This window comes from Bombus fervidus, chromosome 4 (assembly GCF_041682495.2).
Source record: "Bombus fervidus isolate BK054 chromosome 4, iyBomFerv1, whole genome shotgun sequence".
NCBI classification, from domain to species: domain Eukaryota; kingdom Metazoa; phylum Arthropoda; class Insecta; order Hymenoptera; family Apidae; genus Bombus; species Bombus fervidus.
In genome coordinates this window covers 16,197,248-16,222,895 of record NC_091520.1, presented here as the reverse complement: position 1 = coordinate 16,222,895, position 25,648 = coordinate 16,197,248, and the positions used below count along the sequence as shown (strand labels likewise).

At 35.0% G+C, this 25,648-nt stretch overlaps 3 protein-coding genes across 5 annotated transcripts in view; 1 reads left to right on the top strand and 2 right to left on the bottom strand.

The window, feature by feature from the left end:
* The window catches only part of Rpn2 (Regulatory particle non-ATPase 2), an 86,954-nt gene extending 66,767 nt beyond the window's left edge, over positions 1 to 20,187 (bottom strand). The window contains exons 1-10 of the mRNA XM_072001889.1: positions 20,031 to 20,187; positions 19,653 to 19,770; positions 19,404 to 19,573; positions 19,118 to 19,326; positions 18,561 to 19,034; positions 18,245 to 18,471; positions 17,882 to 18,134; positions 17,220 to 17,408; positions 10,863 to 11,078; positions 9,043 to 9,107 (exon numbers count right to left, since the gene is read on the bottom strand). Of these exons, the coding sequence (XP_071857990.1) occupies positions 9,043 to 9,107; positions 10,863 to 11,078; positions 17,220 to 17,408; positions 17,882 to 18,134; positions 18,245 to 18,471; positions 18,561 to 19,034; positions 19,118 to 19,326; positions 19,404 to 19,573; positions 19,653 to 19,770; positions 20,031 to 20,187 (2,078 nt within the window). The remainder of the gene's footprint in view (positions 1 to 9,042; positions 9,108 to 10,862; positions 11,079 to 17,219; positions 17,409 to 17,881; positions 18,135 to 18,244; positions 18,472 to 18,560; positions 19,035 to 19,117; positions 19,327 to 19,403; positions 19,574 to 19,652; positions 19,771 to 20,030) is intronic.
* A 199-nt stretch (positions 20,188 to 20,386) lies between these two features.
* The window catches only part of LOC139986516 (transcription initiation factor TFIID subunit 9-like), a 40,086-nt gene continuing 34,824 nt past the window's right edge, over positions 20,387 to 25,648 (top strand). The window contains exons 1-3 of the mRNA XM_072001921.1: positions 20,387 to 20,633; positions 20,770 to 21,219; positions 21,432 to 21,881. Of these exons, the coding sequence (XP_071858022.1) occupies positions 20,495 to 20,633; positions 20,770 to 21,219; positions 21,432 to 21,577 (735 nt within the window). The 5' untranslated portion in view covers positions 20,387 to 20,494 and the 3' untranslated portion in view covers positions 21,578 to 21,881. The remainder of the gene's footprint in view (positions 20,634 to 20,769; positions 21,220 to 21,431; positions 21,882 to 25,648) is intronic.
* LOC139986518 (uncharacterized) overlaps positions 21,984 to 25,648 on the bottom strand; it is an 8,558-nt gene continuing 4,893 nt past the window's right edge. For 2 of the 3 annotated variants that reach the window (XM_072001925.1, XM_072001923.1), the window contains exons 2-3: positions 22,637 to 22,874; positions 21,984 to 22,518 (exon numbers count right to left, since the gene is read on the bottom strand). In XM_072001925.1, the coding sequence (XP_071858026.1) occupies positions 22,119 to 22,518; positions 22,637 to 22,785 (549 nt within the window). In that variant the 5' untranslated portion in view covers positions 22,786 to 22,874 and the 3' untranslated portion in view covers positions 21,984 to 22,118. Of the gene's footprint in view, positions 22,519 to 22,636; positions 22,875 to 22,992; positions 23,322 to 25,648 lie in introns of those variants that run through there. The other variant, XM_072001924.1, reaches the window with a different exon arrangement.

Here is a 25,648-nt window from a genome sequence, read left to right as displayed (position 1 = left end):
GATAATTCGTTCTATGAAATATATTTTAAAGATTTTATTCTTAGAAGGTTGAAAATCATCGATATCGTCGCAGAAACTGAGCCTCGGATAGAGAAATTCAGTTCTACGATGTTAATTAATTCTCGCAGAAAGTATCGCGCTGTATTCGTTTTCGCGTAGGCTGCACACGCTGCATGTGCCAAAATTACAGATTGAAATATCGGCTACAACGATTAATCGTTGAAAAATGTTAATCTATTCTTGAAATATCTGTGTTACTAAATATAGCGTGTGCTATGCCAGTGCCGAGCCAGTTAATATTTACCGTGCTCGTCAAGCGAATGCATCGAGAACTTCTTGCGAAGGAACAGATGCAATTATCATAAATATAGCATGCACGCTAAGTACCCTCCACGGGAGATTAATGGTTACTCAAGCAACTCAAAGGAAAAACGACTTCAGAGCGTACGCAAGCGGCTATAAAGCTCGACCGAGGGAATTCATTAAACAACAAAAAACGCTGATGGTATCCGAGTGTTACGCCCACCTCGTCGGAAGGGTTGATAAGAACGATTTAAGTAGTTAAGGGAGTAAAAAACCTCGATTTTTCCGGTTCCACTTCATTAATGATTTTTCATTTCCCGCGAGATCATCTGGTACGGATAACTTCCATTGCGAGCGTGGGATCGGCGATCGAATGGAACGTAATTAAAAATCAAATCGATCATCTTCGGTCAAGCGATGTTCGATATCGTCAAACGCGAAAAAAAAAATAAGTCGACAACGAATAGTTGAGGCTGTTAGAAATTTCTTGCAAGTCGAAATGTAATTTCATTGTATTTAAAAAAAAAAAAAAAGAGTTTTGCAGAGCGAAGGTCTCTCTTTTCAGGTACCCAAGATAATTTTTGAAATTCCAAAAACGAAGTTGTTAAGAAGATTATAAAATGAAAAGTTCCAAGGATAAAATTCCAAAATAGTCGAACAAAGTCTGAATATAGAACACGCTTCTTTTAGCTACGATTTTTTGATGCGCAGGGAAAATCGAATAAATTAAGAAGCCGACTTATTATCATGGTTGTCACCACGGATGATGCATTACACACTGATAATCAGGAAGATAAGTCGCGGAAAGGGGGCAGCTTGATAATCACGTCAATTTAAGGAAATTATCCTTGCTTCCTGGTATCGCACTAGGCCACGGTGATTAATCAAAACTCATTCGAGGATGTAGTTTATTAATCCTCCGTCGCTTGTCACGTTATTTCGATTTTCAAATGCCAGCACATCGAATATTCCACGGAAATACGAAATTCTTATTAGAATGACACGCAACCAAATTCTCTGATGCATATAAACGTTATTTCGTCGTTGCTATTCTATCCTGCTCTCCGGGCTAATATTTTTCGGCTAACTCGATCATTTCGTGCTCGAAATTGCTATGAACGGAGATGGATAGAGAGAAGATAAAAGGGGGAAGAACGTAACAATGCGAATGATTCGTCCAACGTTGAATTTCTATTCGTTTCCTAGAAATTATGGATTGTGCAAATAGACACGATGCAAATACCGTTGCGCTTAACGACCGCGATATATCTCCGTTATCGACCGCATCCGGTTTGATTTGCTTCGATAAAAAGCGCCTGCGATGTAACAGCGATGGCCAAATATTTGGCTACACTCGATTGTTGCAACAATTAAATTATCCAACGTACGAAACAATCTCGTTCGGACAATTATCTCTCAAACTGCTTTTGAGTATTGGGTTGGCACCTAAGTGATTGCGGATTTTGTCAATACCAGCTATTGACAAAATCCGCAATCACTTAGTTGCCAATTCAATAGATTACACTCAACATATAATCAACGTGTGCTCGTTTTTGAAATAGAAATTCGTGTGGAAAATCACGTACTTATAGCAAAATGTGGAAAAATTTTATGATACTACTAGCCTAATTTAATAGCACTATTACAATATTAAATACTGTAACAATTTAAAATGTAGTAGTAATTTCTTGCAATTTCTTGTGTGACAAACTAATGTATTTCAGGTAGAAATCTTAAGTTTCAGTGAAACGAGAAAATTTGCAAATGGAAAAGTTCAATGAACAGCGTAAACAATCGTATCCACGACAGAAATCAATGGACACGGTTTAGGGAGGACGATGATTCAAATAATCTAGTCACGATTCGCGGATCTCATTTAGTGGATGGGAATGCTCGTCTGGCCCCCGTAGAAATTAATTTACATTTATCCTCCGATTACCGGCGTTGATTAAAATCGAGCTTAGCTTAGGATCCTGTCTGCTTAAAATTCGCTCGGGCCTCTTTTACGTTTCACGAAAACGTCAGAGGTTATCATCATTTCGCCTACTGTTCGAGTGTATTTAACCTGCGCTACATTAATTATTCGTGATTCTCTGTTAAAAAGCCACCATTTCCAACGAATCATAGAGCGAAATCTGCAAAAGCCTGTTTCGTTTTTTATAAATCACTTTCAATTAAATGCATACCAACTATATCTACAAAGCTTTCCTCCAAATTGGATTTCAATATTCCGTCGATTAATAAAGGAAAACGTACAAATCTATCAGCGTAAGTTTTAATAAATAGTTGTTAATTAATCCACGAGAGATGTAGTTCTTTCCTTGCAAAATTTCTCCTCTAAACGAACTACTTCTCACACGAAGATTACGGAGATTTATAAATCTGTATGCGTTACATTTCTAAATCTTCCCTTGCGCACGAAGATCTCTTCTTTGAAGGGAGATCCTTTTTTCTATACTCAAACTAATATCGTGGAAAGAAAAATTATGCTTCTGCGCGATAGAAGATATTGTTCTTCTCTATATTTGACTCGATAGTGTCAAAAGTTCGGAAAATTAGCGACGTACTAACCCTTAGAAGAAGAAAAGAAGAGACTGGCATCGATACAACAACTCGCTCTCACCTGGGTCACGTCTCACCCCGTATCTGACGCCGAAGTCGCGGTAAATATTCGATTACCCGCGTGGCGGAAGTTTCCAAGTCGGAAATACGCTCGTTGCAGCGTGAAATTTCAAGCTCCCTCGAGTACTTCGCAAGGATAGACAGTAAAATCCCCTATCATCATCGAAATGGAAAGAAAAATATCTACCAAACGATTAAGCGTTCTCGTTAAAAGAAAAAAAAGTTGGTTGCGTATTTTCAAGCTGCGTCGAATGATTTATATTCAAAGTATTAGGTTCGTATTAGTCCGAAATGTTTTCTTCGTTTTATAAGAAAATAATAGACGCACAATGTTTTTTCTTTTATATTAGTTTATTGAATTATGCACGAATATAATAATGGAAATACAACGAAATGTATCATACCTAATTCAATCAAATAATACAAAACAGAAATCGTTGCTCATCCATTATCACCTTATGAAACGAAAGAAACTTTTCGGACAATTTAATAAAATAAGCAACGCGATATTTCAATTGTTCGATCTCGTACGAAGCAACAGATACGGAAACAACAATGCGGTATCCAAATATTAATACGAGCACATGTGGTCGAACGTGACTTTTGTCATTGAGACAGATCAGTGATTCGATCGTAGCGAAAGGTTATCCAACAATATTTCGCCAGCGAGTAAATTCAACCTGTGTAATCGATGCTCAATGATCCACAGCTTTCACACGTTGCAAGGCTACCAACCATTCATCCTGTTCGACAGTCCATTCCGCGATACCACGGAGATCGATCGACTGTTTTCAATTAAGAGTTTCTACCTAGCCTGGTATCGATTGACCACCGCGGATCGAGATTCATTGAACTCGTTGAACAAGAAGAATTCCAACACACGAACACACACACGCTCTACGACGAAACTTCGATACGAGAGAAAAATTTTTTTTCTTGAAGCAAACTGATACGCCTCGCAGCTCGTTGAATGGAGAATCGATGATTCTTCTCTGCCTTTTGTAATTTATATCGTAAAAAGTGCGACAAGATATATTTGCATACATCGGTGATATAACTTTACAATTTTTCTATCGTTTCGTATGGTTTCAAATTTTTGCAAATGTTATTCGCATATGTTACGTACGTTTGAACATCAGGTACGAGACGTTGAACATCAGGTATATTCCTAGCACGAGCGAAAGCAATATTCGTCGCTTAATCGTGAAACAACACGCTCCACGCAATTTATGCTGTTGAGGGTGAAAAGATTAGAAGTCAATCGGACAGGGGATGAATCACGCTGCCATCAACGATATCGTTTAACTCAAAGGTCGTAAAGCTCCGTACAGCGAATCTCCGCGTGGGCGTTCGATAATCCTTGGACAAGCAAGTCGATACGCAACTTTCTCATCTGACCCTGGAACGACGATACGATAACCAAATCTCAAAGTCGTCTCTGACGCACTTCCTCTCTTCTCCACCGCCTACACCTACGTTGGTTTACCGTTATACTTTTAACCAAAGCTTCGAGAGAACAAGCCTCGTCCGCAAAGTGGGGAAGACTCCACTTTCTCGAAGAATCGATATTTTCAAGTTGAAAAGAAATTAACATTCGATTTTTGAGAAACAAAACACCTCAACTTACTTGCGTAAGTTGAATCGTCGTAAGATACGGAAACTATGCGTTAGATCGTACGATTGGAAATTCGTAAAACGATCGCGAGTTACAAAGTCATTGAAAAAGAAACGCTGTCGCGGCATTATGATCGAGCTAATCGCGAGGAAAGATGTGCGCGCGTTTCCACTTTAGATGCTCTTAAAAGGATCGAGCAAGCTTCGTCGCACGAGGGTTAAACGACAACAAAAAGCTTCTTTCGGTATTAATAGAAAAGCCTAGCCACCCCTAATCCTGTTCTGGCAGGAAAACAATGAGTATCGTTCACGAAACGATTCTATATCGACGCTCATCCATCTCGAAGAGGAATGGAAATTCCTGCAGAAACGGGATCGGATCTACCTTATCGAATCTGCGAAAGACTTTACGGCAGACACGAGAAGGAAACCGGATAGCGATGGGATCAACTTTAATACGTACTTTTTTCCGCCACCAAGATCCGCTGGGAAAATTTTATGAATCCTAAGGAAATTGAGGTATGTACACATGTAGCACTATAATCAATTTTTTCCCTCGGATCATGGAAAATGTATATGTTGCAGATTTGCATAGCGGACTTCTCTAAATCACGTATTATCCATAAATATGCTTCTTATACCTTAATAAATATGTAAATCGACGTATTTCAGGTTCTCCGGATATTTCAATCGCGGTTTTCTCGGTTACTAGTACCTTAGAACCTTATCTAAAGTACGCAAATTGCGCCATGTTTTATAATAATGCGCGTTTATGCAATTCTTACGTGCTATTTTACTGCTCTGCCTTTGATCGTTTGAGTCCCAAGCAGAACGATCGCGCTGTTTAGATTTTGTATGGAAAAATCGCAGTACATTTGAACGCTACGGACAACTGACGGTATTTTGTGTTTCATTGTTATCTTCTGAATAATTTTTATTGGACAAAACTTGAAATATTTATAAACTAATAGTACGCATATATAATAACATGTATTTCATAAAAATAAGAAATATGACGAGAGCTATTGCGCCGCTTGTTTCTCTTCGCACAATCGATCAAGGCAAGCGCTATCGCGCTGTTTGCGATTTTTCCGCCCTGTTTTTTCAAAGACCCCTGGCACTCAAACGGTTAATGGGTCAAATGTACGGAACACCAGTTGGACTCTACTATACGTCACGATTCCGAAATATTTCGACGTACGTCTATTAAGACTTATTTTCTTTTTCTTTTCTTTTTTTGCTTCTTTTACTATACGCTGCTTTGAGAGAACTTTGAATTCGGACATTTCGGAACGTCGTACTGAAAGTTCGAGTTTACAGACACAGTCGATGTTCAAATTTCTGTACTCGAGACGCGCTTGAGCCCATCGCTAAGCACAGCCATGCCGACAACTGATCGATGGAAGCAAAACAGAAAAAAATAAAACTCCAAAGATAAATAAAGACGATCGCGAAAAAACAGTTTCTGCCGATGACCGAAGATACGACGAACGAAAGAAAGGAACCAGTGACGGGTTTGATCGATCCTTGGTCCCGTCTGGTTGATAGAAAACGTCGGTACAGATTAAGTACGGACCTCGGGACCGCGAAAATTGCAGCGTGAAATCGCGAAACGAGAATGGCCAGCGTTCTCAAAGGAACGTTCGATCCGTCAAATTCTCAGAGATGAAAAGCATCGATCGATCGGCATTCTCTGGTTCGCGTCTTCGATCGTCGATCAACGGGATACTCGGTAAGTCGACGTATTAAAAAAGTTTCGCGCGTTTCGTAGCACAATGGCAGGTATTCGATGGCAAACAAACGGTCCGTGTCGTCTGCACGGCTGGAATAGGAAATTCGAGGAATTTTCAGGAAGAGCTCCGATTCGGAGATTCGGTCGCGCCTTTAAGCGTCGGATAAATTTACAATAGATGAAATTGAATCGGTTGAAAAATCGAGGAATTATGGGATAAAACACCCGAAGAGTAGAATGGATTTTCATTACTGATAAATCCAACATATCTTTGTAAATATTCTTATGGAGTATCGATAATTTATTTGTATTAGGTCGTCCGAAAAGTTTCTTTCGTTTTATAAGGAAATAATGGTGCACATTTTCCGTTTTATATTATTTTATCGAATTACGTACGATCCATTTTGTTCTATCAAAATAAAAATCACAACGTTCGACAAATTAGGTCTCATGTTTGTATAAAGATGCGTCGTTGTAAGAGACGTGTCTGTAAAAGAAAGACACTTTTCGGACGACCTAATAGAAGGCGGATATTTACGAATGTGTAGATAATTTAAAAGAGCAAAATCGTACAAATTACGCAGAATATGAAAGAAATATAAAATATCCAATGTAAAATACCTATTACAACGCATAGTAAATGAAGCAAATTTCTATGCGAATTTCATTTTATCGGCCGTATTTATGAAAATATAATATCGCATAAATATCGCACAGTTTAGCAATTTATTTCCCCTTTAAAGGTTTCAACCACATATTTATTTTGCACGTTTCGTGTATTTTGCATACTTTGTTTTAAAAGTGAAACAACAGATCGCATATTTTACATAATGTATCTTCGTTGTATTTATTTCATGAAATTCGATATTATTTGCCAATTTCTCCAACAAATTTACCAATTACAAGATCGAAACTGTACGCAAACATTGTGCACATTACCGGTAATTCTTGTTGACGATAAAGTTTGATTATTATTAAACTATGGACATTCGTGCAAATATGTATTTTTGGTAAACTGTTAGAGATTAGAGATTTTTAAAGTAACAATGAACGAGAAACTGAATGAAATCTAAAAGAAGAGTTGTGTACAATTTAAAAGTATCACTCACATTTCACAACTTCATTGTATATAAATTCATTACAATAAGTTATTTTCAACTTAATTCAAATTCAAACGATTTAAGTACGTTATCTATAATATTCAGCAATTTTTCCAAAATTTTCCCCAGATAAATCATAATTATTTTTTTCTGAAACTACGTTCCATGCAAGAGAAACCAACAGAGTAATGAAAACGTGATTTTCGAGTTGAAAGCTAAACGACTTGAGAGAACACGCTATTTATATTTAGTCGTTTATCCGCGACTTTGACAGCTCGATGTATAGCTATTCTTCTGAAGATGAATTAAACGACGACGAAGCGGGTAAAGAAACAAAAAAATCATTCTCAATTTAAATACGATCTTTAAGCTGTGGCAATTTGTCAATTGCCGATGGAACTCTGATAAGCTGATATCGAATTGATTAAGGTAAAATGATTCTTCTCTCAAAGACATGCCCAAGAAAATAATCGTGCAACGAAGAGATTATACCCTAATACAATATTTCTTTTAGATTTAAATTTAATTAAATGTAAACTTCATTCGCTAATCCGCGTGTGATCTCTCGGAAACAACGTGCGCGTTTCACTCGATTTAGATTTTCATCGAGAATAGCACACAGTTTGAAATTTCCTTCAATAATGTTAATATAAACAATTTTATAAACAGTTCACCTTGAATGACTTAGAATGAAACGCCTGAAAAAAATACACAACAGCAAGAATCAATTGCTTCGTAATTTCCATTGAAACTCTGACACTGCTGCGTCAAACAGCGATCAATGAAGCGATCAATGAAGCGATCAATGAAACGATCAAACAGTTACGTTACACCGTTTCGACAAAAACAGCCAGATGTACCTATTATACACGTTCAATTAGCCAATAATCGACACAGTGTCATTATAATATGATCATCTACGTAATTCTCTTCGTTGTATAAATAATGAATATTCGTTTATTCTACTTCTGGTATGTCGAATGATAATGGATAACTTCGTACGAACAATATCCTTGAGAAGTCATTCTTTCGATTACTAAACTATCACTATAGGGAAAAAAACATGTGCCACTATTGGAAATGTTCTTATTCGAACGACCAAGTTTCCTTATTTATTCAAATACCGAAGATTCTACCTTCTTTCGCATGACGTCTAAAAATAAACGAGATTCAGACATTTCTTTCCTAAATAAATAGAAAATGAGAAATCCAGATTCTTTCGGACGATATTAAAATGTAGCTTTTAGCTCTACTTTCCTATATTTTTGAAAGAAGAATATTACGAAACGATGAAATTATACGGTATATTCTCAGAAAGGACTGGACCGTTTAAAATTTCGTAATTCGAAATTCTTTTGTATTTATAGATCGAAATAATTTAGAAAAATGTTAATAATCATTGTTAGAAATATTTTAGTAATCGCTAGATCATAGAAATTCTTCCATTATTTCTCTCAATCATAGAAATGGTTGCAGTTGAGAGGAGAAAATTGTATGACCAAAATCTATTCTAAATAAAAATGACATTATTAAATGCGCGAATGCGAGTTACGCGAAGAATACCAGACTTGTGGTCTGGAACACCGACAGGAAGCTGGTCACTTCGAGGAATTCGCATTCCGCAACCTCATATTGACCCCGCGAACTTAAGTATTCTTTACTGGTACTCACCTGAACAGCAGGAATCCCAGGCCTGTGACCGCAGCACGCCGAACATCGTCGTTCACGTCGGAGACCTGAAACAACATATTTTACGTTATAGGATTCGTCTTATAATAGAACGGGTTGTTTGATGCTTCAAATTTGAAATAAAACTTTAACTAGCTTTTAACTAGTTTCTTTCCGTTATAAATCAAAGTATTAGGTTGTCCGAATTTTATAAGGTGCTAATAAATGAACAACAACTATTTTATATTATTTTATTAAATTAGGTACGATCTATTTCGTTATATTTCTATTATTATGTTCGTGCATAATTCAATAAACTAATATCAAACAAAAACCATTGTGCGTCTATTATTTCTTTATAAAACGAAAGAAACTTTTCGGACAACCTAATATAACGTAACGTAGTCCTGAGTTAAAAAAAAAAAAAATTGTAGAAATATTTTATCATTTCTACGTTTATGTACTGACGAATTACGTCTAATGATGTCTACCGGCGCTAAAGAAATAGCAACAATTTCTCAGAAACCTGCTACAAAAATTAACATCCTACGCTAGAATCCTGAATGCACCGTCGGGACTGTTTCTATTTCTTCCCATATTACTTTAATGCTGATTTCTAGAATTTCGATCATTGATTAATTAATTTCGATATTTGGTATTCGCATGTTTTTGTTAAATTATTGTAACTAACAAACTGGCGAATTAGCGAACAAATTTTCTTGGGTGGACAAGAGTTGTACAATACTAACCAAGATTAGTTCTGGCTTTTTTCGTCAGGTATTAGCACTTTATTTGAATGATAAATTTGAATTAAATGAATATAACAATTCTGTGTAACATATTTCGGATCCATGTTGTTTCTCAGATAAGTAAATGACTTATTTTGTACCAAGTACGTGATATCTAGTCCATTAAGTATAATTACTAACGTCAGTTTTGTACCTTTCTTTGTATATTATACACGTTGTAGTCTAAAACGCATCCACGTAATCGTCATTCATTAGCAATTAATCAGCGATCGGACAGTACAAAGGAAATTTTTTTTCCGTAAGTTCAACCTATTGGCAACTCGAATTAAATAGGAAGATTAATCTTTTTTTTTTCTACCTTTCCCGCATAAAATTGCCTGATATTCCAAAGCAGAGAAAAGGCAAATGAACAGAGGTGAACGCGAATGGGACTTTGAAGCTACTCAGCGAAGGTAAAATACGACTCGTGGAGAATTTTAATGTTCGAATGAAACGACGTATGCGAAGGTTGGGCACGTGTCGAATGTACAGACGAAAAAATATTAATTATTTTACGATATAATGAAAACAAAAATAAAAACTTTACCATTCAACCAGAACGAGATGTAATCTTAACGTATCTGAGAAATTGTCATTTTTTTTCTGTTATAAAGATTGATAAATATTTTATGAAATTAAACGACTCGTAGATGTTGAGGATTTAAATTTTTTCAAAGCATAGTCTTCCACGATAATATTCTATCCTGTACTTGTTATCTTTATACGAAAAGTTTGTTGTATTAAATGGGACTTATAATACTCTTTCGCGCTTGTTTTCATACAAAACAATGCTTCATATCAGTGCTATCGTTATCACTATCAATTGCCATCCGATGAATGAATTTTACGCTTTGATGTTACATTCATAAAATTCTTCAAAGTAACTAAAATATTCTAACTATTCTTCTTCTTCTAAAATATAATACTCTCTCTCTCTTTCTCTCTATCCCTTTCTGTCTCTGCGATAAAGGAACAAATAACAAAACAGAGTTCAAGACAGGAGGATGTAAAAGAGATTTGTTCCTGACAACTTACAGCAACGTGCAGCAGCTTCCGGATAGCCTGGTTGTTTCCGGTTCCACAATAAGCCATCGCTAGCGTGTACATGCCACTTCTTCGAAGAATCGGGTCCTTATCGGCGCAAAGGGAAGCAACCAAAGGATCAGCTTCCTCTAAACGACCGTACATGGTAAATGCGATACCCACAGCTAATCCTCGAAGGATCTTCTCGTGCTGCGTCTCTTGGGCATACTACGAAAAAAAGGAAATAAGATTATACAATAAAATAATAAAAAATATATTATTGTATATTTGTGAAAAATGTTTTATTGCGCTTTTCTTCTTTGATAAACCTTTTTACTAGCAAACATTAAATTATTAGATGACCTCGTACCCAATTTCAACCATACTCATTTACATTAAAATATTTCTATTAAAGTGTCAGGAACAGGTCAACGTAGAACTACAAAGGACTAGTATCCAACTAAGAGTTGTATGCTTTCAAATTCAGTATCTCGTGTTTTGACCAGAAATTCGTAATGAATAATTCCCTTCCAATCTGGTAAATGCACAGTGCAATTTAATATCGACTGGTCCAAAACGTTGAAAATTTTCCAAACGACTCGCGGAATGACGCGACGATTTGCAATTTAATGTTAAGACTACCTTGATATGTAACTAACGATAAGTCAGATTTCCCGTTTATATCAATAACAATTCTTTCGTACTCATATTTTATCTGGATTTTTCGAATTTAAGAAATTTTCTAACAATGGCAAAATAGAATTCTAACGAAAACGGAAACGCGCGACACATTTAATAAATTTAGCGAATTTCAAAGCTTCCACGTTAATTGGTTCAGAAGTACGGCGCGGCGAATTTTTGATAATTGAAAGAAAAATGTGAATAAATTTGAAATAGCCATTTTAACGAACGCGGTGGTGCTAATTTTTGAAACATCGTTTCGTTTCTACAACATGTTTTAATAACGTTTCAATTTGGTTTATCTGCATAATTTGCAATGTAATCATCTTTAACGAGTAAAAATAACATCTTTTGCCGCGTTTCAATTTGAAATTCACTTTCTGCGAATAAAGGTAAATGCGAGGGTAAAATGAAATGCTGGTAATTTAGATGGCAACGCGTGAAATTTATTTAAGGTAACGTGAAAAAGATGAAGTAGCTGCTCGAGATTGAAATCCTGCTTCAAGCAAGTAGGTATGTATTTAAATCGATTCTATGAATGAAAATGAAGTTTTAGAAGGAATATGTACAGCGTGAATATGTGCAATGCACAGATGGGTAGTTTTAGAGTGCACTTTAGTGAGTGGAAAAGTGAGTGGATTAGCTATGGGGAAACCCAAAAAATCAATGAGAATAAACCAAAGGGTGGAAGAGTAAAAAATTGAAAAGGTAAAAAATTGAATTGCGGGCGTTAGCAAAAGAAAAAAAAAAGAAGGTCCTTTTAAAAATATTGTAAATAAATCAGTGGGAAAAATGGCTATTTATATAGTTTGTATTCCTCATTCTCTAAAAATGTCAGGTTATATTATATTTTAACAATTTGGTATCCAGTTATAATATATTATACAAATTTTTGTAGCAATATGAAGGTGAAATTGAAATGAAAAATATCAAAATAATTCGCAAAAGGAAATAACAGGGCGGTAATTTGTAAAAAAGAAGCCTGTTACGTATATGTCCTTAAAATTCCATTGAAATCAAGCACCAAAGTTTTGTCTTCTTCTTCTTCATTTATATTCAAGTATCTTAATTTCTAACACACAGTTACATGAAAATTATACGATAAAATTAATAGGAAAATTAATAATTCAACAGAACCTACGTAATTTTTACAAATACATTCTTCCAACTAATCATTAATCCGTTATCTTTCCAAAGAAAGAAAAGAAAAGGATCCTTTAACCCGATACTCGCATAGTTTCCTTTCCCCTTTTCCTTTCATCGAAAAAATATATAAAAAGACAAAATTTCTTAATCCATTTAAACACCAAAACGATACCTATCGACTCCTCAAGAAATTTACCAAGAATAATAATCAACGCGATGTTAACAATTTGACGGCCGCTATCGCGTAAATCTTATTTGCGTTACGTTTACGTGAATTGGGTTCTTTTTCATTTAATCGACGTTTACGCGCAAGACAAATGATTCCTGCATCCGATACTGCTCTATCGAAGCGAAACGACTTACAAATGCACTGAAAGAACAGGCAATTTCTGAATCTAACGATCCAGTAAAAGCGAATGGTTCGGAAAATGATTTCTGTAACTGTATGGGACTATCAGGAAATGAGCAAATAAATTCATATGATGCATATGTGTGCAAAATCAATTAAGATAATATGGCGAAGCTTCAATAACGAGTTTCAATTGGATTTCAGATCGCATTCAATGCGATTTTCTCAAAAAGTGTGTCATAATTACATGAGATTGTTCGAAAAGTTTCTTTCGTTTTATAAGGAAACGATACATACGCAATATAGATACGAAGAAAAGACTGTAGAGTTTAATAAATAAAAAAAATAATAATAAATGCACAATATTTTTTCTTTCTTTTTTTTTTTTTTTAGACAACCTAATAAAATAACAGACTGACTAAAAAGTGGCGGAGTGATAGGAAATGAGCAGCCATTTCGTTTAAAGAACGCGAATACCTCGAAGAATCGTCGTCCCACCGTGTAATAGCGATCTTACGATAAGAATATTTATACGTACGCAAACTTTTCGATCGATATTAGGTAAAAAATCTTGTGGCATTTTTTATTCAAACTATAACGAGGTAGCACGTAACAGGGAAATCGTAGGAAGTATCAGCAACGAAACGAAATTCAGCCGCAGCGTAGACATTTGAAACAGCGCTGACAAATCGATGCAGTTTGTCCTGCACCTATTTTTCCGTCGACAGTAAGTGGATTTCGTCGTTACCCGCCGGAGAATCGTCTCGCAAAGAAATACGACGTCACGTGGGCCTCGTTATTTTGCGAACAAGGATCTCGCAAATAAATGGGCCAAGATTATGCACGAGTCTCCCTAGGAAAACGTTTCGTTGTAACCAGAGGAGAATTACGATCAAAAATAACTGCAACCAGTCCCCCGGAAAGCACTTAAAGACCTTTAGAGGGTGACGGATATATTTAGAATTCTAATTATTACCCGAATATCAGGTGCCTGAGACGCGCGATAAAGCAAGAATTTCGGAGGAAAATTCAAAAAATAATCAAGCATAATGAGATCAAGGCCGAAGTGATTTAATGTTCGGTCAATTCTGATGGAAATTTCGCGTCGTTATTACAAATCCTATACATGTCAACTATAAGGACAAGCGGAGTATCGTCTATTTTATTAAAAAATTGTATAAATTATATCTGATGACATTTTCTCGATGATAGTACGATTCATACCGATGGTGCTACAATAATTTCGTCCTGATAATAATCCACGAAGAAAACGATGGTTGGTCTCTGAACAGTTTAATCTTTCGGTCGTCTAATCGCGGGTTGTAGTAATTTTCTCTAAAAACGATTGAAATGAGAAATAAATCGTGAATTACAGTTTTGGATCTGAAAATTGTCAAGAACCGAGGGAGGCAGTGTTCAACTACGGGGAATATTAAGACAAGTGTCTCGAAGAATTCAAAGAACAAACAACTCTGTTTTAATTCACGATAACGACGATCACGACGATTGCAAGCACTGCTATATTTAATTAGGATTCTTCGTATATCCTTTTAAAAACTAACAACAGCTGCGTAGTACACATAAAGAACCAATTGTTCAAAGAACTTTAAAGAGTAACCATTAAGAACAATTAACGTCCAAAATTTCCATCGCAATAAATCTCGTACCGATCACACCTGTCCATAATCGGCTCCTATTTTCGCTTGTGATAAATGCGTTTGATTCGACAACAAATACCAGTTCACCCGATCAATTAAAATAAACGAAAAATTAAAAAGCGTGTACCGAGGTTGTATGTAAATTAAAATACGTTACACTGCGGCGTCTTTCGCTTTGTATTCTGTTTTATACGTGCCAGTACACGTGGGCTTCGACCAGTCCTTAGAATGTTATATTACATCGGATGTTATATTACTAAACCAATAGCTGAGGGTTTGAAACAGTTTCGAAAATAACTGTTTCAAACTGTTATACGAAGGACCCGAGTAAAACGGTTACAAAGAACCTCTACTCTGAATGACTGTTATGCAGAACCTAAATTTCGGAATATATCGATTTCAATTACAGTTCTTATACTAGCTGCCATATCAGTTTCCTAACTACTATTTTTTAAGTTCTGTGTCGGTTCCAAAACGGTTATAGAATTGATTCTAGTAACTATGGTGCAGAATTTTACAGTAAATAAAATTGCAACGTACATTACGTTTGTAGATTGTAAACATGTAAGCATTTATAGCAGAATTTCGTAAAGTACATTTTCAGACATCGTACGCTTGCTTTCGAAGTCAAAGGAAATAATTACTAACCACGAGTTACATTGGTATTTCATAATTTTACGAGTAAAATGGCAATAAATTAATATTCGGTAATTTCGTATTCATACAAGTCGAGATATTCGATAAGAACAATTTATGAAATACATTAAAATGAAAAAATGTTACATTTTACGGAAGTATTTTAATAATTCTATAGTTTTAGTGGATAACATGCTTGTTCGTGATTTCACGCGGTTCTGTATCGTTGTAAACTGAAACTTGGAAAATATTACTAAAAACCAGCGATAATTAACGTACTTGTAAGGCGTCAATTAAATATAATTCATTTATTTACGGATACTAACGTCACAGAACGTCCGTATGCGGATACAATAAATAATAAATAATTTTCTTAGTTTTGATTTATAGTGGAATACTTAGAAAGTAAGAAAGTATTTATACAATACTTCAATATTATGACAAGTAATATTTCTTCTTTTCAGCTATTATTAAGGTCAAGAATTGGAACGTCATTGTCGTCGATTGGGGTAAGATATCAAGCAACTTGATTTATTCCATCGTTGCAGAGATCGTACCACACGTTGCTCTCCATGTGGCTAGTTTCGTGAATTTCATGCGAACTGAGACTGATTTGCAACTTGAGCATTATTGGACACTCGTCCGGCGCTCAAATCGCGGGTTTGAGCGCGCAAGAAATAGGAAAATCGAGCCGAGTAGCGGAAATTGTCGGTAAGTCACGATATATTATTAGAATGGCATTCTAAAATCCTCCAAAAAGATCCAATAGCGCTGATTTTAACGTTAGATTGAAAACAGTACGGTAGATTGATTTGATTTTGCAAATGAAAGATAAGCAGAAAGACAAGTGAGGTCTACCAGTTTGAACGATAAATTTTTAAATGTCGAAAATATCCTTAGATTATCTTAACTCGAAGGTTAAAAAACGTTTTTAAAAACTATATATATATATATTTTTATGTAAATTGATTTGATCTCCGACAAAACGTCATTATGATACAGTGGAGTATACTAGACCTCGAAATATTTGCCATTATAGCACTCGACCCTGCTAAGTTAATGTTTGAAAACAAAAAACTTGATCAAAGAGTTGATAAATTGGACGCAGAACATGTTCAAATTATTCACACATGCGCTGGAGAGCTCGGTTATTCTCTGCCTATTGGTACTTCAGACTTCTATGCGAATGATGGAAGACGTCAACCAGGATGCGGCATTGACTTGTTGGGTACGGAATATACTACAGAATATTCTATCATTGACACACTTCGACTTAAAAAATATTATTTCTGTACCTCAGTCTGTGTGTGTGTTTGTACAATGTTAAAAACGAATGTTATGAAACACAGAATTCTTCGTTGAATCAATTACGAATCCGAAAGGCTTTCTCGGTACATGTGCAGATGGTGCAACAGCATACATGGGTGGTGCTACCCTCGATCATAAGTAAGTTTTATTTTACTACTGTTACTGATAAATTATGGAGCTTTACGCATTTCCGGGAAATTTAAAGAATGCGTAGAATGCAAATAAATAATGGACAGTACATGTTATAATATTTAGGAGGCGAAAATTCTTGGTCCTGCACCTTTAGCTGAGTTCATAAAAATGTGAATTTGCATAGATACTTGAGAGTTAACTGCTGAATATATCTGTTTAATTATTTTTGAAAATTTAATTTAGTTAGCTGGTGCTAATATATGTTAATTTTTTACAGTGCTAAAGGAACCTATTACTTCAAAACTAATAGTCAGTATCCTTATGCTCCTGGTGGATAAAATTATTCTTCACGTGTATTTTGAATATATAAATATGTATCAAACTCGAGTTGAGAAATAAATCACTCTTGATGAGATGATTCGTTAAAATCTTCCTAAAAGAACTTTCATTTTTACTTACCGCAACCATATCTTCAATTGCTTGCGTCGATTTCGATCCAAGCATGACCATGCCCATAGCAATGCCCGCAGCCTCGCCAGTAACAGCATCGTCTTGATAAAGATTGAATTTCAATTGTTCGTATACATCTTGCCTATGCGATCCCATAGCGGCTAGACCCAAGCCTAAACAGCCTCCATGACGGACCATCTGTAAGAAAATCATTGCAGATTCTAAATATGTGACATCGTGTGGTTTCAAACTGAGATAAAATAACAATAGTGATGTATAGTTGCCCCAGACTGAAATCGATTTCTACCGAAGTTTCAAGTACTTAATAAAATTAAAGAAAAAATATGATGTGATAGTAATTTAACCGGTTTAAGAATATTAAATCGCGGTTTCAATCGATGTTAAAATAAACTGGAAAAAACTTGTATATAGCTGACTACAGTACACTTGCTATTAGAATAAATGGAAATTACTTTGTATATATATAATTTCGCCCTTTACATATAATATTTGATACCTTAATTTTTCATAGGATTAGAGATGTTATCGGTAATTTCAAGTTTCTTATCTCCCGATTTATCATTTAATTCGTTGTTTCGTCGTTCGAAACGCATTTACTTTACCGCTCAATTGATTTTATGATCGCACTATGTCTCTATGGACCACTGTACCTCATTCTGTGCGTCTTTCAGCTGACCAAGTAAGTAATCTGTAATTGCTGCGCCGTGGTTTGCATGGATGAGCCCTAACGCGTACAGACCACCTCCTTCGGAATAACCAGCTCCCGCACCAGTATCTCGCGGGAGATAAGATTGCATTAGAGCTAAGGCTTCTTGTTCATGACCTCTGTGAATTACTCCTAAGGATGCCGTAGCTGTTAATTTTGCCCAATTCGTAGCTCTAGCCAACCATTCTAGATTATCTCTAAAATGTGAAACAAATAAAGTGAAAAATAAATATATTCCTTGAGAATATAATCCGCGTAATTATCAATTGAATACAGTTATCAATTGAATACAGTAAGGTATATTTACCTTAAAAATTGGTCGCTAGTAGTTCCAGAATGCATGTATGCATTCGCGATTACAGTGGCAGTATGACAAATAGACACACGTATAGTATCTTTAGTATTTTTCAGTATCAGCATATCGGTATGATTACTACGAATAAGGAATTGGAGATGCAAATCGATGGAAATTTCTCCGCCTAATATACTTGACAAAGCATCTACGCGTTCTTGTTGCTCACGTTCTTCGGCATTCTATGCAAGTGAAATAATCAATTGGCACAGTGTGTATTACTATATAGTAAATGTTGTATAGTATTATTTCTTTAAACAATAAGACTTACCAAACTTTCAACACTACGTTGAGATTTCTCTTCTGGAGCTGGCGTACTACTACTGTTTTCAGTCTCTGCTGTTGTTGCTGCTGCAGGCTCGGTGCTAACTTCAGTGGTTGCTTTTACAGCTGGTTTTACAATTGGTTTAACCATAAGGGCTCCTGGAATAGGAGCTGTTGCTCTCAAAGCTTGTAAGACACGACCAAGGAACTGTTGAGTTGCTGATTCGTATAAGTCAAATGCAATTTGGTAGGCCATAAGAACACAATCTTGCGAGCCTTTACTGAGTCTGTCTAAAAGTTCAGCTACAGCTAATGGATCGTCCAGAAATATCAAACACTGACACATGTTGACATAGTCTGGTGTTCCCAAGTTACGATAAAGGCTCACTAGGCAACGAAGCACGGTATTACGAAATCCACGATTTTGAATAAGACTCATGACAACTTGGAATGCATAGGATAACATACCACTAACATCATCCTATAACAAACATATTAATAAATATAATTTCTATATTATTTATATTATATTACTTGCATAAATAAACATGTAATATAACTTACTGATTGCATAATTGCTGTTTCAAAGATATCCATCCTTCTTGTTTCAAGAGCAAGACCCAAAGCTTGCCGATATTGATTATCATCTAAACATCGTTGAAACATTCTGTTTACAATTCCTTCCAATCTTGGATCGATTCCTTTGCTGTTTGGTGGTAATTTTCCCTCAGCTTCCAACACACGTTGTTGAGTATAATAGTCAATACATTTAGCTGAAATAATACAGAATAGTAAAGAATCTCTACCCAATAAAATCTAATACTAACAGTCAATAAAACACTGTCAATACCTATAGTAGTATCAACGTATTCATTGCGGGCATTAACATCAAAGAGTTCTCCAGCTCCAAGAGCATAAGTCAAAGAATCTTCAAAACTTCCTAAGTGATAATATACTTTACTAGCAACTAATGCAGCTAAGTCATGTTGTGGAAATGCCTTATCTTCATGAAGAATCTCACTGAAAAATATAACATTCTGTTAAATAACATATTAAAATCATCTTCAAAATAATAGATGATGACATATACAGTACATACATTTTTTCTATGGCTTCAGAAATTTCAGGCCAAAATTCATCTACTATCATATCCAACTTCTTCAATGCAAACACCTTTAATTCAGGCATAGGCTCCTCAAGGAGGGAAATGATACCAGCTGAAATAAGATTTAAAAAATTGATTAATCAATTAAATTTAAAAAAAGTTAAAATCATAAAACAGAGCTCAATGTCTGTTAATATCAACTAAACGACAATATTTAAAACTCCGAATACAAAGTTACATAGGTTATGACCCACGAGATTTGCAAATCATTGCATGTCAGATAATCAAACACAATGTAAAAATGTACTAATAAATTTTTAATAATAAAATCTAGATATACATTTACTATCCCACTTAAAACACATAATTTACCTGCTGATGTGATATTCATCTTCGTTTTCGTACAATACGTCTGCCTGCAACAAAGACTCCCAAAGAGAGTTTGATAGCAAAATAGCAAATACCGAACTACGAACTCATCAACCAAATTCAACTGAAATATGCTGCAAGCTGTTTTAATGGCTACCATACTAACATCGCTGATAAAATTATTAAATTGTCAAACTTTTTCACGTTTTCCCATATAGTCGCTTCTCGATTTTCGAAAAAAATATTTGATAGTAAAAATGATTACAACAAAGAATATTTATTAATTTGAAAATAATAAACTTCTGACTTTGTAAAGTTTTAACTTTATAAGTGGTAGTACTGCATGATATGGCATGTATTTTATAATGTTTACTCGAACTTTTACTTGAAATGCTAACCTAAGATAGATATAGTTGTGACTGGGAATTGTTGTAAAAAGTGCAATTATAAGAGAAGTAGTTTTTAAAATGTCGGAGAGAGCGAAAATTATGAGCCACGTAAAACATATTCCAAAAGATGCCCAAGTTATAATGTCAATTATGAAAGACATGGGTATTACAGATTACGATTCGAAGGTTATAAACCAATTGCTCGAATTTACGTATCGTACGTAATTTATCATATTTACAATTTATTTAAAGTAATGTAGATGCAATGAAGTATATAATCGTGCATGATTTTGCATTTATAATTTTACATTTGGAAGTAAGCTATAAAGTTATTTTCGGTTAAAATTTCGCAGGTTATGTTACTTGCATATTAGACGACAGTAGAATTTACGCAAATCACGCTAAAAAGAAGTTTATCGATTTGGATGACGTTAGATTAGCAGTTAAGATGCAATTGGAACGTACGTTTACAAATCCACCACCAAGAGACGTGTTATTAGATGTTGCTCGAGCAAAAAACAACGTACCACTGCCATTTGTCAAATCAAACAGTGGTTTAAGATTACCACCTGACAGATTTTGTCTGAATGCAACAAATTATAAACTTAAGAATACAACGAAGAAAGTGGTTGGGAAACCATTGCATTCTTTGGTTGGAAATAACATCCAAAGTGGTCAGTCTAAGATCAGAGTAGAAAGTAATAAATCTGGCCTATCCATAGTTAAAAGGCCTGGGACGCTTGCAACAGTTGCCAGGACACAAAGCATTTCAATGCCAAAACCTGTCCTGAAATTTTCATCAGGTAAATGATACAGGAAAGTAAAGAATATATGACAGAAACTAATTTGTTAATTATATCGTATCACAGATCCCTTCCGGGCCTTGCATTCCCAAACATCTATTCCCTCTATCCATATTTCATTAATACGTAAGATACAAAATTGTTTGTTTGATAATAATAATATGTGCTATTATATTTTTCTTTTTGTTTATATTAATCGTTTAAATTTATAGCCACAACTGGAGGAACTACCGTAAAGGCACAAGTAGCTAAGCCAAAAATACAGATTTCTCCAGGACAAACAATGCCTCCTATCAAAGTAGAGATTGAAGATTCTATGAAAAGGAAAAGAGAAGATGATGATTATGACGTTTCATAGTAATAAAGAACGCAGATAAATTATTTTATACTTTCTGTTTGTATCGTTTGAATCAGTGTACATAGTATCAAAATGATCTTATCATTTCATATTACACTTCAATTGAATTGTATCTTTTGAAATTTGTATAAAAATTCCAATGAAACTGTATATTTTTTATTGAAGAACATTGTACAAATGTGTACATAGTGAATTCAACAAATTCATATCCTACTTGCATATATTTATTATATGTCATCATATTTTATATACTATATTTCCCCTAAACATTTTCTAAACAGAAATTGTTAAAAGAATAATAGAGGTATTATTTGTTCAGAATTGTAAAATATTTCCACTAAACAATATAAGATAATAAACAGAAAAATATGATTAAATAAATTAACAGAATTTCTCAAATTCCAAATTATTTAGAAGGTAATTTATTTGGACGTTACTTTAAGCCTCGAAAATATACACATTTTATTCACCGTATTTGCACAAAGTCGAGGGCTGTTCACTACGGAACTCCGTATTCTTCATCTCCATCGCCCTCATCTTGTTATATATCAGTTTCGTCTTCTATGTCATACCCAGGAGTTGTTGGAGCAGGTACAGGTTCGTCACCTTCGTCTTCGCCTTCGTAATCACATACATCTGCAGGTTCTACTTCATCCTCGTCTTCTCCTTCATCCTCTTGCCAGATTTCATCTGACCTCCGCACGTCTTCTACAGGAGCAATCTCTTCTTCGGCCAATTCATCTTCCGCTGGCTCTTCTTTAGGTTCTTCTTCTGCTTTTTCCGCTACTTCACCCGCTTCGAAAGGTGGTGGTTCTTCGGTTTCAATCTTCTCCGGTTCTCCTCTTTTTTCTTTCGCCACATCCTTTTCCCGCACGCATTTCACTCGCTGAAGTGGCTTGAAGAGTTTAAAATCTTCGGGTAATTCATCTTCCGAATAAAGTCTGTAAAACATATTTTATCATTCCATAAGCTTGACGCAAGAAAAGTTTCTTTAAAAAAGGTAGCTATTAATTTCATGCGTTTCGTATCAATATTGGAAAAACCAGATCAATTTTCTACCTGTCCGCAAAATAGATACGTCGAACCCTGCAGTTTGCGTGGATCTGTATGCGTGTAGTTTCGACATAATTTGTCCCGTACGCTCTCCGCGTGAAGTCCGCGAGATTAAATTGGATTTGATTCCAACCACCGGATAGGCCGATCGGCATCGACGTGCAGAGTGGTCAAACTCGCGTGGTGCTTCGAAAATTGCTCATGCAATTCCAAACCTTCTGTGCATATCCTTGTCGTCGAGTATCTGTCAAATCAAAAATGAAATATACTTCTTTTTTACATTCATTGTAGTTTTACGAAATGCTATTACTGCTATTGAAAAAAATATAATCAGTAAAGGGCTTTCCTCGTGAGACATTTACTGTTATTTCGAACGTGAAGTACTTCATGTTCTTGATAATCATTATGAGAAACAGAAATTTGCCAAGGACTTTCGTTTGACATTTTCATTGGAACATGGGCAGAAGATGTACGTTGTTGTGACGTTGCCTCCGGTTATTTTCAGAGCTAGAGATCTTACTTTGTCGGCTGCTATTCTTCGAATGTATACATTTTTCATTTGTTCGGGACGATTGATACTCGGAGCAAACAGATTAAATACAATGGAATTTATTTTATTAACTTGAACAGATATAATATTTGGAGAATTGTAATGGCGATAAATCTGACAGTGAGATTATTTTTATTAATTTCATAAAATAAAGTTATCTTTCCTTATGTTTTCTTTATATTGATGAACTTACGTGCATATCCCATAACTCTAGCGAACGTGAACCGCAGCTGTATAAAACAGACATAAATCCATGCTGATACTTGTTGCGAAACATCCTACGTTTCTGCTCTCATCGAATTAATAGAGATAATCAAAAGGAAAAAGTATTATAATATTTTCATATTATCATTGTCCCGTGAAAATGTCACGTTTAACCATTTAATACACGTAAAGTAAGAGAATTTCCTTGTTTCGTTTCTAGTCGAATGGAATTTGTTTTCTCTCCTGATTCTGTGTGAATGTTTCGCGAGTTTGTTTAGGTCCTTAATAAAGGAAGAAAATAGACTCGCCAGTTTTATTCGATCGTACATGTGGATCATATCGAACACAATGAAAGTTGGAAGCACAAAGGGATAGATGCTGTTTCATGAAAGTGCTGTTTTCACGTATTATGCGTTACGAAGGTGCTCGTTGATGGTCTTTCGTTCACCATTAGCAAACCAATGTTTTCGATGACATCCCGGCGCTGAATATACGATCTTATCATTGCGAAGTACATGATACCGCGTTTCAGTTTGATCTGAATCTTTTGTTTCATCGACTACTCGCGGAGAGACGCGATCGCGAGAAAGCACGTCAACGGGAGTCGTAAATTCCCGTTACGATTATATAATCGACGCCACAAACTGATCCATCCCTTTATTTCTGTTAAGATAATAGGGGTGGTTCAATTGAGTATACACTGAATTAACACGTATAAATTAATGTTTATTCCAATAACTTTGTAAAGAAGATAGTTACGCATGTACAAGTTAAGTAAGTGATCGATTTAAGGGTAGAGATCCGGTACAGATATGTTGACTATTCTAACGATGAAGAATAAGGGAAGTTTAATGACGATACTGTGTCGGAGGAAAGCTAGCGATGGGTGTGTCTAGCGCACGGGACCATCGGATTTGTTGATGACAATTTTGATTAGGAAAGTGAGGACAGTAGACATTGCTACTGATCGGATAATAAAAAGGTTGGTGGACTAGGATGGTCCTACGTGGACTACCAAATAAAAAAAAAAAAAAAGAAATCTTGCCCGCGGTGTGTGGCTTGGTCTATGTAGAGTGAATGAGATCATTTTCTATCAATATTTATCCTATATATATATATATATATATATATATATATATAGTGTTAATTTCATAACTTTAATTTCATCCATTACATATAATATCTGTTATTTCAATCTTTTGCCAAGTTAAAAATGCAATAATTATTTCACGTATATGATTTATCGCTTTGTAATTTGAAAGTTAAAGTTTTAGAGAAACTTGATTTATACAAATCTTTGAGCTTCACGGCCAAATTCTCTTGGGTTCGGAAAGGTCATGTGCTGACGAGTGCAATAAAATTGATTGAATGGATATATTGGACATAAAAAACTGAATTGATAGGAATAGGCAATGGAGATAGATTTCTAATCGCGTTTGTAAAATCAGTATGATACTTTTAAAAATAACCGACGAAAGAAATTTTTGTTACATATTTATTTCACGGTTGAAAATACCAATGTTATTTATATTTCAACCAATACGAATCAGCAATAATTATATATAGATTTAACATGATTCGCGGCATTATGACTCAGCATCTCAATTTTGCTTTACACTGTACATCACCGAATAAAGAACGTCGAACGAAACAGGAACATGTTCAGAACCTCCGGCACTTTACACTTGTCATCGAAGCGAAAGGGAATTTTAATTAACAAATGATTGACCGTGACAATTAAAAATTGGCAATCTGATTGCGATTAATGTTTGAAAGACGAACTTAAGGACTAATTAACTTCTTCTTAAGGAATTACACATCACTGTCGTTTGCATTTGGTATTTTTGTAATTCTATAAGCGACGTATAGTTATTATATTAGTGTTAAAGTTTAATTCGTTAATTTAGTACAATGTGTGCGTGTATAATATAAAAATATTAATCAAGTAATATTCGATAAAAAACGATACTCGGTATTCTAACAACAGCATAAGTTTGAAAGACGAACTTAAGGACTAATTAACTTCTTCTTAAGGAATTACACATCACTGTCGTTTGCATTTGGTATTTTTGTAATTCTATGAGCGACGTATAGTTATTATATTAGTGTTAAAGTTTAATTCGTTAATTTAGTACAATGTGTGCGTGTATAATATAAAAATATTAATCAAGTAATATTCGATAAAAAACGATACTCGGTATTCTAACAACAGCATAAGTTGCCCTTAAGAGTAACAGCATCGAGAAACAGCGTTTAAAGAAAAT